At 44.3% G+C, this 15060-nt stretch overlaps 1 protein-coding gene across 1 annotated transcript in view; it reads left to right on the top strand.

The window, feature by feature from the left end:
• The first annotated feature begins 457 nt into the window (after positions 1-457).
• Positions 458-15060, top strand: part of TTC7A (tetratricopeptide repeat domain 7A) — a 351234-nt gene continuing 336631 nt past the window's right edge. The window contains exons 1-2 of the mRNA XM_033938375.1: positions 458-732; positions 11124-11287. Of these exons, the coding sequence (XP_033794266.1) occupies positions 603-732; positions 11124-11287 (294 nt within the window). The 5' untranslated portion in view covers positions 458-602. The remainder of the gene's footprint in view (positions 733-11123; positions 11288-15060) is intronic.

The following is a 15060-nucleotide window of genomic DNA, read 5'->3' as shown; positions in this document are numbered from 1 at the left end:
GGAAGGTGTGACCCAATTATAGGGGGGGGGGAACCAATTCACCCGGATTGCTCAGCGTCCACTGACACCCACAGACCTGGATGCTAAGATTTTATCACAATTTAGCTTTAGTTCCCTTCTTCCATGCGAACCTATCGGCTGCTGCAGATGAGGGGATGCCGGATCTGATCATGGACCAATGAACTCAGCCGGCAGTTTTGAAAGTCATGAAAAAGATTCGCAGTAGCACAGCTCGCAGAAAACCAAGCCAGATTTACATCTTTTCCTGCCTTCTCAGCAACGATCTATTCTATGGAATGCTCATTAAAAAGATCAAATCAAATCCCGCTCGTTCTGACTGGGCACGAGACATTTCGGAACACGGCCCGCCCGCCAAGCGATGCTCTAGCCGTCTAAAAGCCGCCGGCAGAGGCAACGGCAAAGGCAAGGTGTGAGAGGAAAAGGGCGGAAACAGTCGGAGCCAATCACAGGGCGCGGCTCTTGCAACAGACCCTCGGGCGGCCAATCGGCCGCTGGCTGGCTTCCAGCCGCCGCTCGGAGAAAGGTGCAGGTGGCCCGGGTGTGGGCTGCGCGCCGCTGCCCCGCCTCCCCCGGGGGAAAAGATGGCCGCCCGCGTCCCCTTATCGCAGCTGAAGCTGGAGGCTGAGATCGAGCGCTGCCGGGCGGAGTGCCAGTGGGAGAAGCTGGCGGCGCTGGCGCGGCAGCTGAGCCCCCGCGGCCAGGAGGGCGGAGGTGAGTGCGTGGCGGCGCCTAGCGCTCCGCCCCCGCACTGTGACACATTAGATGGCGAGAGCGCAACAGTCTGGCGGTGTCCCGCGGGCGAAGGGGGGGGGGTAAAACGCGGATCTTCAGCGCGCGTCCTTAAGACATCTGAGCTCCGTGCCACTTTTAGTCTCGGCATGGCTTATGGGATCTGACGGAGCCGAATGCTTTCCCCTCTCTATGCCGAGACTAAAAGTAGATGGGCGCTTAAGATCCGCTTTTTACCCGCTTCCCTCGCGCGCGCTTCTCTTCCTCTCGCTATCCCTCCGCTGCTGAGCGCGCGGGACTTTCCTTGGACTGCGTTAAACCTAGGGGGAGTCCCATGTGCTGCCAGAGGATTTTTATTAGGATCCCCCCCCTTAGAATCACTCCCTGGCAAGCAAAGTGGTAGTCAGGAGAGGAAAGCCTACACGCCCTATAGTGGCATTCAGATGAATCTTACTGGTTTAGGAGTCAGACAGGCGGTTGATATTGAGGGCAAGTTGTGTTTTCAGTTTGCAGACGCTCAGCTCGAGCCCTTGTAAATTGCCACCTCTTGCCACTGTTCTCTTTTAGACTTTTCAGCGGTGGGGGTGGGGGGATTCCTGGACCAGAGCAGTAGTCGGTTGCCCTAAATACGTTAAGGAACTGTGTGGTTGGTTGGCAGAGAAGAGTAATGGCAGTGATCCTGGGTCTTGCTGGAGACTGGGTGTGTGCTGAAGTCTGTGTATGGACTATGACTAATCCATTCAGTGTAACTAAAAATTGGCACAATGCAACTGTTGAGAACCCTAACAGTAAATCTGAGAGAGTGAGATGGAAAAACCGACATATATATGCCAGTGAGATTCATTCCTTTCATGGTAAATTCAAAATAAAACAAATCTAAATATGAATTTGCTTAAAAAGTGAACGAGAGACACAAACGAGTCTCCTTTTTTCCAAGTATCTTTAGTACAGAAGTGTTTGTTCAACTGTGGATATAATTAAGGCTCAGATAAACCTGACTGGATTGCGGCCCTCAAGGAGGGACTTTGAGATCCCTGGAACAGAATGAAGGAGGGGAGCATGAACTTGGGACATAGGATGGAAGAATGGATGAAGTGAAGACAAGAGATGCTGAGGTGGGGAGGGAATAGAAGGGGAGAATTATTGGGCATGGGTGTCTGAGTGAGAGGGAAAGAGAGATGGTGCTCATGGGGAAATGAAGAAAGCAGGTAAATTGTTGGGCATAGGGAGGGAGAAAGAAATAATGGACATGGTGGGAGAGGCATAAGTTACAGATGCATGGGGATGAGAGGGAGAAATGATGGATGTGGTGGTGGAGAGGGAACAGTGGGACTGATGAAGAACAAAAATAAGTGTAAAACTATCTTTTCTTTCTATTTAAACTACAGTACTTTATTTTATGGACTGTTTCTTTAATGTTTTTATAGACTGTGCACTGTACAGGATTCGAGTTACATACAAATTAAACTTAAGAAAGCTTTAAAAACCAGAACTCGTTCTTAACCCGGCGACTGCCTGTACATGATGCTGGGTTTCATATTAGGAGACACTAGCCAGATAATGGGGTAATCCGCTATCTAGCACCTCTCACCAGTGCATATTTTCGTGTTTATTATTTAATCCACAAGCCTGCTTATAGAACCAGTAGGGACCCCCTGAAGAAGACCATTGTGTCGAAAAACGGACTGTGTTGGGTCCATATGTTCCTAGTGGTTCAGGCCCTAGACATTTTTATGTGGATTATTTATTTCTTTTAATAAAGACTTCAACTTGGACATCAACCCTCCACAAGTCTTTTGTTTTTTGGTCGTGCTCCTTTTGTGGAGGGGCCAGGGTCAACTCTCTTGTTGCTTTTGTAATTTTGAGCAATGCATCTTGACATTATCAACTATTGTACAGTATGCTGATGATAACCCCTCCCCCTCCCAAATAGAATGTTAGGAATTATTTGGAAAAAGAAGGAGAACAAAATATAGAATATTAAAATGAACATAAGAATAGCCTCAGAACAATGGTCCATCAAGTCTAGTAGCCTGTTCATACGGTGGCCAATCCAGGTCACCAGAATCTGGCAAAAACCCAAAGAGTAGCAACATTCCATGCTACTGATCCAGGGCAAGCAATGACTTCCCTTATGTCTTTCTCAATAACAGACTAAGGATTTTTCTCCAGGAAATTGTCCAAACTATTCATAAAACAAGCTACACTATCCGCTTTTACCACAACCTCTGGCAATGTGTTCCAGAACTTAACTATTCTTTGCGTGAAAAAATATTTCCTCCTGTTGGTTTTTAAAAGTATTTCCCTGTAACTTCGAGTGTCCCCTAGTCTTTGTAATTTTTGACGGAGTAAAAAAATCGATCCACTTGTACCCGTTCTACTCCAGTCAGGAGTTTGTAGACTTCAGCCTCGGCCGTCTCTTTTCCAAGCTGAAGAGCACTAACCTTTTTAGTCTTTCCTCATACGTGAGGAGTTCCATGCCCTTTATCATTTTGGTCGCTCTTCTTTGAACTTTTTCTAGCGCCACTATATCTTTCTTGAGATAAGGAAACCAGAATTGAACACAATACTTAAGGTGAGGTCGCACCGTGGAGCGATACAGGGGCATTATAACATTCTTAGTGTTATTAACCATCCCTTTTTTAATAATTCTTATCTTGTTTGCTTTTTGGGCTGCCACCACACATTGGGTGGAAGGTTTAATCGTATTGTCTACAATGACACCCAGATCCTTTTTTGGGCGCTAACCCCCAAGGTGGACCCTAGCATCTGGTAACTGTGATTTGGGTTATTCTTCCCAATATGCATCACTTTGCATTTGTCCAATTAAATTTCATCTGCCACTTAGATGCCCAGTCTTCCAATTTCCGGACTTGCGGGCAATGGGAATGGAGGGTGTCAGGTGGGCAGCTGCAAGTGCGAGGGGAGCTGCTAGTGCTGATCCGAAGGGGAAGGATGGGAGGCAACACGGCAGATCCTTAACAGCAGGGACAAGGCCATTCACCGCCTAACGGTATGGCACAAGAGAAAATTGGCAGGAGGGTGCCCACTTTCTCCTGCCATGCAAAACACCCCCGCACCATGGTCCCCCCCCCACATCAGGCATCCCAAGCCACTGTCGTCGTCCCCGAACTCCAAAAAAATGGCAGTACGTATGCACATTCTCTCCTGCCACTGGATGCCCCAGGATACCAAGAGAGGAGCCTAAGGCCTTGATTGGTAAAGACAATCGGGGATTTAGTCTCCTTCCTCAGTATTCTGGATACAGAGGGAGGTGCCTAAGGCTTGATTGGCTCATACGCTTAAGGCCCCACCCCTTAGGAGGGGCCTTAGGCATTTGAACCAGTCATGGCCTTTGGCCCCTCCCCGTACATCACATGATGCACCAGGCCTGTCATTTAGGACTGGCGGTCCAAAGCAGGAGCCTCAGAGCAAGCTTCCTGCTTCCAACTTTTTTAAAAAGTATGGGAAGATTTGGGAGTGGGGAGGGGGTCCAGTAGCAAGAGGGAGTGGGTAATATCCCTCCTTCCATTTTTTGGGGGGAGGGGGAGGGGTAGTGGCACCAGGGTGCCTAGAAGCCCCAAGAGCAGTGGCAGCCATTAAAAAAGAAGCCCTAAGAGCAGTGGCAGGAGGCTGCTTCCCCTGTCACTTCTGTTAGGGCTCTGCGCATGTGTCAGTCACTCAATGAACGATTGATCAGTTGCGTTTGCATGCAAATCATTTGCATGCAAACTTGATAGTGTCTTGATCGCTACTGGAGAATTGGCGAGAATCGGTCAACATTGATCTAGTTGGTATCTATAATGCATGTAGCCCAAAGAGAAGCTGAGAGGAGGCAATAAAGAAATTTACTAAGGGCTAGATTCACTAATGGTAGAGACTCAATCACTATTGACCGATTCACTGGCCGATTTTCCAACGGTGATTGAATCTCTATCGAGTTTGCACGCAAACCCATCGACTCAATCACTCAGTGAGCGGTTGACACATGCGCAGAGCCCTGATAGTAGTGACAGGGGAAGCAGCCTCTTGTCACTATTGTCAGGGCTTTTGCTTTTTTTTTAATGGGACAGATGTTCTGCGAGACTTAAATACGCACCATCTGTCCCATTAAAAAAGCCCCTGAGCCACCATCCCTCCCCCGAACCTCCAAAATATGGCAGGAGGGATGCCCACACCCTCCTGCCAGGAAAGACATTCCCCCTGAAGAAAAATGTGTTAAACGCCGTAAAGCATCTACATAGATGCAATTCCAGCACCTTTTATTTAGGCACCAATAGGCACTTTAATTGTATTATTTTGTGCCATTTTAAACAGTGTTTCTCAATTAACTTAGGTGGCTACCAACACCTAAGCTTCGGCACCGTTTATAGAATAACCCTCTAAGGATTTAAGCTCGCTCTCAAAATTTGAAAGACTCTTTGTACAGCAAAGGTATTTATTTACTAGCCAGGTCATTTGTTCCTGATAACAACATCATTTTATAGATCCTTATTTTCTTATCCAGTTTCGCTAATTTGGTTTGAGTTCCTGTTAGCTCAGGACTCTGGGAAGCATTTAACCTTCTTTTGTTCCTTGTACTTTGATACCAAAGTTGATTCCTCTAATAATGGAGTCGCCCAGCAATAGCCGTTTTCTGTTTTGAACCCTTTTGGCATTGCCCAAGAGATTTCTGGTACACCGGGTGTTGCTTTTCTGTGCTGAAATTACTTAATAAAAAACAACCCTAAGTATTGACGTACTGGGTCAGACTGGAAGGTCTATCAAGCCAGTATCCTGTTTCAAACAGTGGCCATTCCAGGTCACAAATACTTGGCAAGATCCCAGAAAAGCAAAACAGATTTTATGCTGCTTATCCCAGGTATAAAGCAATGGATTTTATCATCTCATCTCATCCTATATAATAAAATGCTAAGTGCGCCATGCGCACTCTTACCGCCGTGTTCCCTGATCTGTCGGGCTGTGGCTGGCAAGAGTGCGCATGTGCGCTTACAAAGTTCCCTCTGTCGCAGACCCCCATACTCCACGGCCAAAGTCGATGCAGGCGGCATACTTCACGGCCAAAGTTGACATCGAGCGACTTTTCAAACCCCCAAAGCACTGCTGCCGCTGCACCTTTTAAAACCTTCCCCCCCCAGCACTGCCGCCATCGTTGGTACTTTTTTTAATAACACAGCCGAAGTTTACGAAGGTGGGGTTCGAGATAGGAGCTGCCGCAACAAATTTAAATCACCAAAATTGATGATTCTCACTCAGGTCAGGCTTTTCAAACCCCTGAAGTATCGCCGACACTGCACCTTTTCAACCCCCCCCAGCACTGCCGCCATCGTTGGTAATTTTTTTTAACAAAGCCTGGTGGTCCAGCGGTATCCCTCCCTCGGGGTCGCATGGGAGGTAGAGATAGAGTCAGCAGGGGTTGGGCTGGACAGGGGGAGCAGGAAAGTGATGCTGATGGACAGGGGAAGAGGTGCTGATGGACAGGGGGTGGGAAGAAAAAGGAAGGGAGGCCTACTGCTGGACAGGAGGAGCAGGAAACAGGTGCTGTTGGACAGGGGGGAGGTAAAACAAAGGGAGAAGGGCTGCTGCTGGATAAGGGGAGCAGTGAAGAGGTGGTGGTGGACACAGGAGAGGTAAAAGGAAGGGAGAATGTACAGGGGGAGCAGGCAAGGGGTGGTGGTGGACAGCCAAGGAAAAAGAAAGACAGAAATACAGAAAGCGGCTAAGGAGAGAGAGAAAGAAATAAAGACAGACAGACACATACATATATATTCTAGCACCCGTTAATGTAACGGGCTATAAGACTAGTTTATTTATAATCCACCTTATCCATGGTTCTAAGTGGGCTACAAATTAATCATATATACACAATAAAACAAACTAGTTAATTTTAACAATCTCCATACAATAAAAACATTAATACATTACAATCAGAATTTTCAAATAAGATCTTAAACAGGTCACTATTGTTTACCAAAGCTTATGGCATTTAGGGCTCCTTTTACAAAGCCGCACTTGGGCCTTAATGCATGGAATAGCGCGCGCTGGCTGCTACCGCCTCCTTTTGAGCAGGCAGCAGATTTTTGACTAGCGCACGCTAATCTAGTGCGTGCATTTAAAAATGCTAGCGCATCTTTGTAAAAGGAGCCCTTAATCAATAGTGTCTGTAACTGCTTTCAAAGCTGTAGCAACCCTGTTAAAGAATGCAGCTCCAACAGTAACTCGTTCCATCTCCTGGCTCCTAAAATCTGAAACATCAAATCTCTATGTATAAAACAAATCTAATTTGTCTAAATGAAGGAATATCCAACAATTGTTTATTCTTGGACCACCAGCTGCGTGAGGGCATATATAAGCCCAATATAGTTATCAAAGAAACAAGCCCATCGTTATTCAGCATTTTAAAAAGCAAACACAATGTCTTAAAATTAATTCACGATTCAATTAGTAACCAGTGCAGGCTTTGTAAAATCAGTGCGATATGATCACTTTTCACCGCCCTGATCACCAGCCAAGCTGCCACATTCTGGACAAACTGCAATGCCTGCAACATTTACTTTGGAAGTCTTGAGTACAATGAATTGCAGTAATCCAGAATGGAAATTTTTAACAGATAAAAAATCTTTCAGGACACTTAGCCTTTTTTCAGTTGAAACTTCTTTCTTAACACCACTCTTTATTTGAGGTTAAAGAGTCAAGGCAGAGTCTAAAATTACACCCAAATAATAATAGCTTATGGACATTTTTTTTTTTTTTTTTTTGGAACTTGTCCAAACCTTTTTCAAACCCTACTATTCTAACTGCTTTTATCACATTCTCTGGCAACAAATTCCAGAGTTAATTACATATTGAGTGAATAAATATTTTCTCTGATTTGTTTTAAATTCACTACTTACCGTATATACTCAAATATAAACAGATATTTGGGCCAAAAAAATGGCCCAGAAATGGGGGTCTCAGTTTATATTCAGGTCAGCTCTGACCCGCTCCCCCTCCTGAACCTGTTTGCAGGCTGTTGTCGGGCCTACCATGAGACCTTGTGGCAGTGGCCAGGACAGGAGGGATCTCTCCCGCCTCCTGTCCCAGCCAAATTCTAATTATTATCTCCCACCTCCCCAGCGTACCTTAGGTCACTGTTTCTCAACACGCAGTACATGTACTCCTAGGGGTATGCAAGCTGATTGTGGGAGGATACACGGCACTGCGCGGGTCTCCCGCCCCCTTCCTCCTCAAATCACCACTGCCACTGGGTCTCCATGCCCTCCTTCCTGCCCTCCAGCTGCATCGCCAAAGCCGACCTGAAAGGCTTCCCTCCAATGTCAGAGCTGATGTTGGAGGGAATCCTTGCAGATCATCCAGGGATCCCTCAACAGTCTTTCCTGCCTTTAGCCACATTTTTTTGCAGGGACGCGAGCAGCGGCTTTTGCACGGTGAATGTGGCTGACCCAGAAGTCTTTCCTCTGAAGTCAGAGCTGATGTCAGAGGCAAGACTTTGAAGATCAGCCACGTGCAGCGTGCAACTGTGGCTAAAGACAAGAAGAAGCAGTCTAGCTGGACGGCCCTGAAGTGAACAAGTAAGGGAGAGAAGGGATATCAACGTGGGACAAAGGGAAAATGGAGGGGGGGAAGGAGTGCATTTGGACATGGGAGGGGCTCAAACTCAGGACACAGAAGGAAGGGACACCCTTGGACACAAGGGAGGGAGGAAGGGGGCATGAACTTGGGACATAGGAGGGAGGGGGGGAATAGAAAGGCAGAATTGTTGAGCATGGGTGTGTGAGTGAGAGGGAAAGAGATGGTACACATGGGGAAAGGAAGAAAGGAAAATTGGGCATAGAGAGGAGTGAGGTAGAGATGCATGGGGAATAGAAGGATGAGAGGGAGAAATGTTGGATAAGGTGGTGGAGAGGGAACAGAAGGGGATGCAAGGGGACATCGTGATGGAGGGAGAGGTGTGGCATGGTGCTGGAGAGGGGTGATAGAAGAAAAATTGGGGATGGTGGGCAGTGGTGAAAAATGCTGCACGTGATCAGAGGGATGAGAGAGGGAGAAATGTTGGATGTGGCAGTAGAGGGAGTGGGAGAGATACACCCTGGATCTCTCTCTTTCTCTTTCCCAACTCCCTTTGCAGCAAGGGAGGGAATGAGAGAAGGACAATGAGAACTTGTGGCAGCCAATTAGCTAGCGATTCTGCAAGGGCAGGAGCAAAGAAAGGTTACCGACAGGACACAAGCAAAATATCTGGCCCATTAAAAAAAATGAAAAAAAATCCCCCACCGCTGCCAACAGTCCTTCCATAATTACCCCTGACAATTGCGAGCCCACCCTCAACAAATGCCCCCTCCCCCCTGAAGAAAAAGACAAGAGGGATGCCCACTCCCTCCTGCTACTGGAGGTCCCCCTCCAGGCCCTCCCGGTGCCCTGTACCTTAAAGTAGGAAGCAGGAGGTACTGAAAACACCTCCTGTTCATCCTCTCTTCGTGACAACACTAGACCTTAGGCCCCTCCCTGGTACATCATGTGATGCAAGGGGAGGGGCCTAAGGCCCTGATTAGCTCAGATGCCTCTGGCTCCTCTCTTAAGAGGGGCCTGATGAGTCTGAGCCAATTGGGGACTTCCTTATTATTATTTTAAAAAGGCATGGATAGGAGTACTTGCACCGAGCAGTTTGCAACCCTAAGAACAAAAAGGAGGGGAGGTAGAGACAGTAAACCACAGGCAACCTTGACCAACTTTCTGGGCAGACTAGATGGACTGTGAAGATTTTTGCATATATAATTTATTTTACTATTAATAAAAGGGGTTTGAAGACCAGGCACATTCTTTCTGATCTTTTGTTTGGATCTCCATTTGCCATCAGTTGCTACGTCACAGAAACATGGCTTTGTGTCATGCTTTTAGTACTTTGCAATGTACTGTATGACCTGAGGCATTTGGTTCGAAAAAGAAGAAGAAAATGTATTTACTACTAATCATTTCTATATCACTACTGGATGTACGCAGCATTGTATACAATATATACAGGTACTTTCTCTGTCCCTAGAGGGCTCACAATCTAAGTTGGGGTTTTTTTGTACCTGGAGCAATGCCCAAGGTCACAAGGAAATTGAACCTGGTTCCCAAGGATTGCAGTCCGCAGCACTAAACATTAGGCATTCCATATAGAGCAGGGGTCTCAAAGTCCCTCCTTGAGGGCCGCAATCCAGTTGGGTTTTCAGGATTTCCACCATGAATATGCATGAGATCTATATGCATGCACTGCTTTCATTGCATATTCATTGGGGAAATCCTGAAAACCCGACTGGATTGCGGCCCTCTAGGAGGGACTTTGAGATCTCTGATATAGAGGTCATGGACATGGTTTGTCTCTTGTGTGGATCTTGCAGTGAAATTTTAGATCTGTAAACTGAGTGAAGCTTTTATTACACTTGGTACATTTTTATTGTTATTCATTTTCTTTGCTGTTATTTAATCTATTTATATGAGACATAAGTGTTTAATTTTGCATAATTTTGTTTTTTTGAGTACTAAATCACCTACATTTAAAAAAAAATATCTTACAGCACTTTCTTGTAATTTCTTGTATTGTAAAAGAAAGGTGGGGCTATGTATAGAAATTTTTTAAATAAATAAACATTCTTAGAGAGCTAAATTCACCCCCAGCAAACCTCTTCCAACACCAGTTTTGTTGGAGGAGGAATTTGGTTATACTCTAGTGCTGCCATTAAAAGGCATGAGAACTACTAGGATGTAAGTTCAAATCCCTCCCCCCCCACACACAAATTGACCCTGTGTGACCCTGAGCCAGCCTGATGTAGCCCACAGCAGTTAACTTATATTTGTGTTTGGAAGCTGTTATCCTGGCCATAGATTTGTGCACAGTCAATTTACTTCCCTACGTTCCCTCCTCGGGTGAGTGTTTGAGCTACTGTAAAGCAGTTAATGAATAATTCAGTTTTTCAGTGGTTTGTGGACAACATAACTTTAAATGGATAAGATGATCTGGGTCCTAGTTAAAAAAAAAAAAAATTCTGGACTGTATATTCAATGTGTTTTAAGTGGCTAGATAGGCACAGTGTGTTTTTGAAATGATGCTCTATAAAGACAAAAGTACCTCATTGTATTCTTTTTTTTTTTTTTAATGCAAAAGCATGAGAACAGACATCTAAATTTGTTTTCCTATTTTTACCTATTTGGTTCCTTAAGTTAGTATATGTCTGTACCATCTTATTTGAATAAAATAATGGAAAATTGTTGGCCAGATTTCAAATGTCATCAGATAAGAGGCAGTTTTATTTTCTTCCTGCCCTTTATATGGAAACACTGGTCTGAGTGACTGCTTGTTGGGTTTTTTTTTTTTTAAATCTATCTTTCAGATGACTTTGGGAATCTGCTCCTTGCAGAGTCCTTGCTGGAGCAGTGTTTGAAGGAGAATGTTGCCAAACTGAAAGACTCGACTCCATTAATGGAAAAGTATGAACCAAAAATGAGGGAAGCCAAAAAGTGTTTGACAAGTATCCTAAACAAAGGAACATTGCTAGTAAGTACTCTATGTCAACAGGCATAAATAAATGTTCGCCAGTCTGAGGCTGCTGCTATGAAGTTACACAATCTACCTATGAAAACCACTTGTCACCAATGCACTCGTCTGTTCTCACTAGCTTTGTGTGCTCCAGGCTCATTGGTGGGTGCTAGGACGTTTTCTAATCGCATCGAGTTCTGAGGGTCAGTGGCGTAGCGAGGGTGAGAAGTGCCCTCTCCTGCCCTCTTCTTTGACTCCCCCCACCTCTACTCGCTCCTTCCCCTCCCCTCACTTGCATTCCGCTTCCCTTTTTCCGTAGCTCTGTGACGTTCCTGGCGCAAGCAACAACCCCCAAGATGCTGTTGCGCCAGCGTCAGCTGTTCCTCTGATGTCACTTCCTAGGGCGGTGTCCAGGAAGTGGTGTCAGAGGAAAATCCGACGCTGGTGTAACAGCAGCTTGGGGGTTGCTTATGCTAGGTATGGGGGAAGGGAAGTGGCACGGCAGTGAGGAGAGGGGGCATAGAGGAGGACGGGTGCCTGCCCCCTCACCAAGACGGTGCCTGGAGCAGACTGCCCCCTCCGCCTCTTACTGTACCTGAAGATCACCAACAAAATTTCTCCTCTTGCCATTTTAGTAGAAAAATGTGTGGGTTTTTTTTTTTTTAATAGCACTGAAATTGCTTATTCCCTCGTCAACTATTAAGCAGTCTCTATGACTTTTTAGATAGCCTGTAGGATGAAGATTTTATTCTCACTATGTCTCTTCCCATTGCTAATCTCTTCTAACACTGAGGCATGTAGTACAAATTCAGATTGTGTGAATATACGCAGCTTCATAGCTTACATAAGAATAGCCACACTGGATCAGACCACTGGTCCATCTAGCCCAGTATCCCATCTTCACGGAGGCCAATCCAAGTCACAAGTACCTGGCAAAAACCCCAATAGTAGCAACATTCCATGCCACCGATCCAGGGCAAGCGGTAGTTTCTCCCATGTCTGTCTCAGCAGTGTATGGACTTTTCCTCCAGGAACTTGTCCAAATCTTTTTTTTTTAAACCAGCTACATTAACTGCTCTTACCACATCTGGAAACACATTCCAGAGTTTAAATATTCTCTGAGTGAAAAAATATTTTCTCCTATTGGTTTTAAAAGTATTTCTCTGTGACTTCGTGTCCCCTAGTTTTTATAAATCTTGATGCAGTAAAAAATGGATCCACTGTATATAGCATAATAAGATAGAATATGAAGATCGCATAGTCTATCTAGTCTGTCCAATAAGGCAATTAGAGCCACATCTGCCACTCAATGCAGGTTATACTATGTTAGGTAGAGGCTAACCACTAAGCCACTCCTTCTAATTGATTGTATAGCACAAAGTTGTCTTCACTAAAATTAATACGTTAAAAAAATTTATTTGTTTTTCAAAGGACAAGTTGGAATCTGAAATAATTCCAAGGACTTTAGAGTGGTCTCCTATTTTAAATATCTCACCAGGGTGGATGTTTTAAGAATTTCTACATCCATTGTGACTTCTTGATGTTTTCCATCACGATATCCTAATTTACCAACTTTCTGAGATAGGCATTGATTCCACAGTCTTAGACTGGTTCTCGAAATTTTTACGATCCCGCTCTTACACTATTAACATGAATGGAACCATGTCTTCTCCTTGGAGACCGCTATGTGGTGTTTCCCAGGGATCACCCCATCCCCTATTCTTTTCAACATTTATATGTCTTCTTTGAAATACTTCCATCTATCTCCCTTTGAAACTCTATTTACATATGCAGATGACATCATTGTCCTTCTCGAGATAGATTCGAACCTCACTAACCTCACCGAAAATATAACAGCTTCCATAACGAAACTCCAATCCTGGGCCCTCTCTGTACAAATGAAGCTGAATGAGTCCAAAACAAAACTACTCTGGCTTGGCCCAAAATTAGATCAGTTACTCAAGCTCATTCCACTACCTTCTGATCCCTCATTGCAGATCGAATTCCCAAGCAAAATTTTGGGCATCATTATTGACTCTACACTTTCCTTTAATGATCATCTCAACTCTGGTAAAAAAAATATTTAGTCAAACTAGATTGATGTCCTGCAGGGATAATTGAAGGTTTCACGAGACTTCCTGGACGAAACTTATACTTTGTGACTTAGATGATCTAAAAGCAGGTATAAGTGGCAAAAAGGTCTCCAAAGTGACCAGATAACCACTGCAAAGACAACATAAAGATCCCCACACATTTTCCCAGTGATCACTGACTCCCTCACATTGCCACAAATATCCAAATAAAAAAGGCATACCTGTCTCTGGAACATCAGCACCTGCTGTAGGAAAGTCTAGTAGAGCTGCACACAGGTGTCTTAAGTAGCCTGGTGGGTGGACTGGTGAACCATAGAGAGGGGTAGCAAGTCCCATAAGCCACTTTAGCCACTACATTCATGGTTGGGAATGTGAGCTCCCCCCCAACCCTATTCTGCTGCCATATAGGTGCCACCTGCAGCCATAAGGGCTATTGGGTTTGTAGACAAGTGAGTATAGTGTGCTTTGGGGGGCTCACCATAACTTATAAGGGAGTTCTGGTGAGATGTTTATGTTGCACTCTTTTTGTGAAATTCACAGCAGTGCCCTATAAGGTGTCCCCACTGCTCTGTTGCCATGTCTGGGTGGCCAGTCCATCATAATACTGACCCCTCCAACATCCAAATTGTCTTTTTCTGGGCATTTAGGACTTGGATGAATTTTTGGCCTATAATGTAGTATGAAGTTTAAGTTTCAAGTTTATTATGTAATTTGATTAATCGCCTATTCCAAATTCTAAGCGATGTACAAGTCAGTAAAAATACACAGTTAAAGGGAGCATACATAACTAACAAAGGGACTAAGTCTACTAAACATGAAAAAAACCACTTATTCAATCATAATGAGACACTAGGAAAGGCAAGGCAAGAAATACAATCTAATTAATATAGGAGTAAACAATTAAGGGTTAATAACAGTGGGAAGGGAAAGACAAAACTGATTAAAAGGTTTAAAAATAAACAAAAGAGCAATAGGCAATTCAATTAAATATTGAATGCATCTTTAAAAAGAAAACTCTTGAGTTTGCTCTTAAATTTTTCCAAATACTTTTCCTCTCTTAAATAAATTGGAAGTGAATTCCATGTCTGAGGAGCCGTAATAGTAAAGATAGATTGCCGTCGTGTGTTGATAATTTTGAGAGAGGGAATGACCAATAAATGTTGGTCATTTGATCTCAATAATCTAGAGGATTATACGGTATCAATGCTTTATAAATAAAAGCTGAGGTTTTAAATGTAAGAGATTTGAAAGTAAGCAAACATAACTTATATAGAATAGGATGAGCCACTGGAAGCCAATGAGCTTTATGAAGTAAAGGGGTTACATGATCAAACTTCTTTGCTTTCATAATAAGTTTAATGAAAGCATTCTGGATGAACTGCAGTCGCCTAATTTCCTTTTGCGCCATTCCCATAAATAAGGCATTGCAATAGTCAATTTTTGAGATAACCATTGAATGAATTAGTATATTCAACGAGATAGACATACTGTTGGTCTGGACGATCAATGGCCTGGATGTCCAGATAGTTGATTTTTGAAAATGGACATTTTCCCCCTGCCGATTTTGGACATCTAGCACCAAACGTCCGAATTGGACTTGGACATATCTTTTGATTATGTCCCTCAAAGGATCCCTGAGTAATGACACACAACTGTTCAGAACTAGAGCTATAACTTCATTATGATGATCAGGAGTGG

This window comes from Geotrypetes seraphini, chromosome 3, assembly GCF_902459505.1.
Source record: "Geotrypetes seraphini chromosome 3, aGeoSer1.1, whole genome shotgun sequence".
Classification (NCBI taxonomy): Eukaryota; Metazoa; Chordata; class Amphibia; order Gymnophiona; family Dermophiidae; genus Geotrypetes; species Geotrypetes seraphini.
The sequence above is the reverse complement of the archived record's forward strand: the minus strand, read 5'-3'. Positions and strand labels throughout refer to the sequence as shown.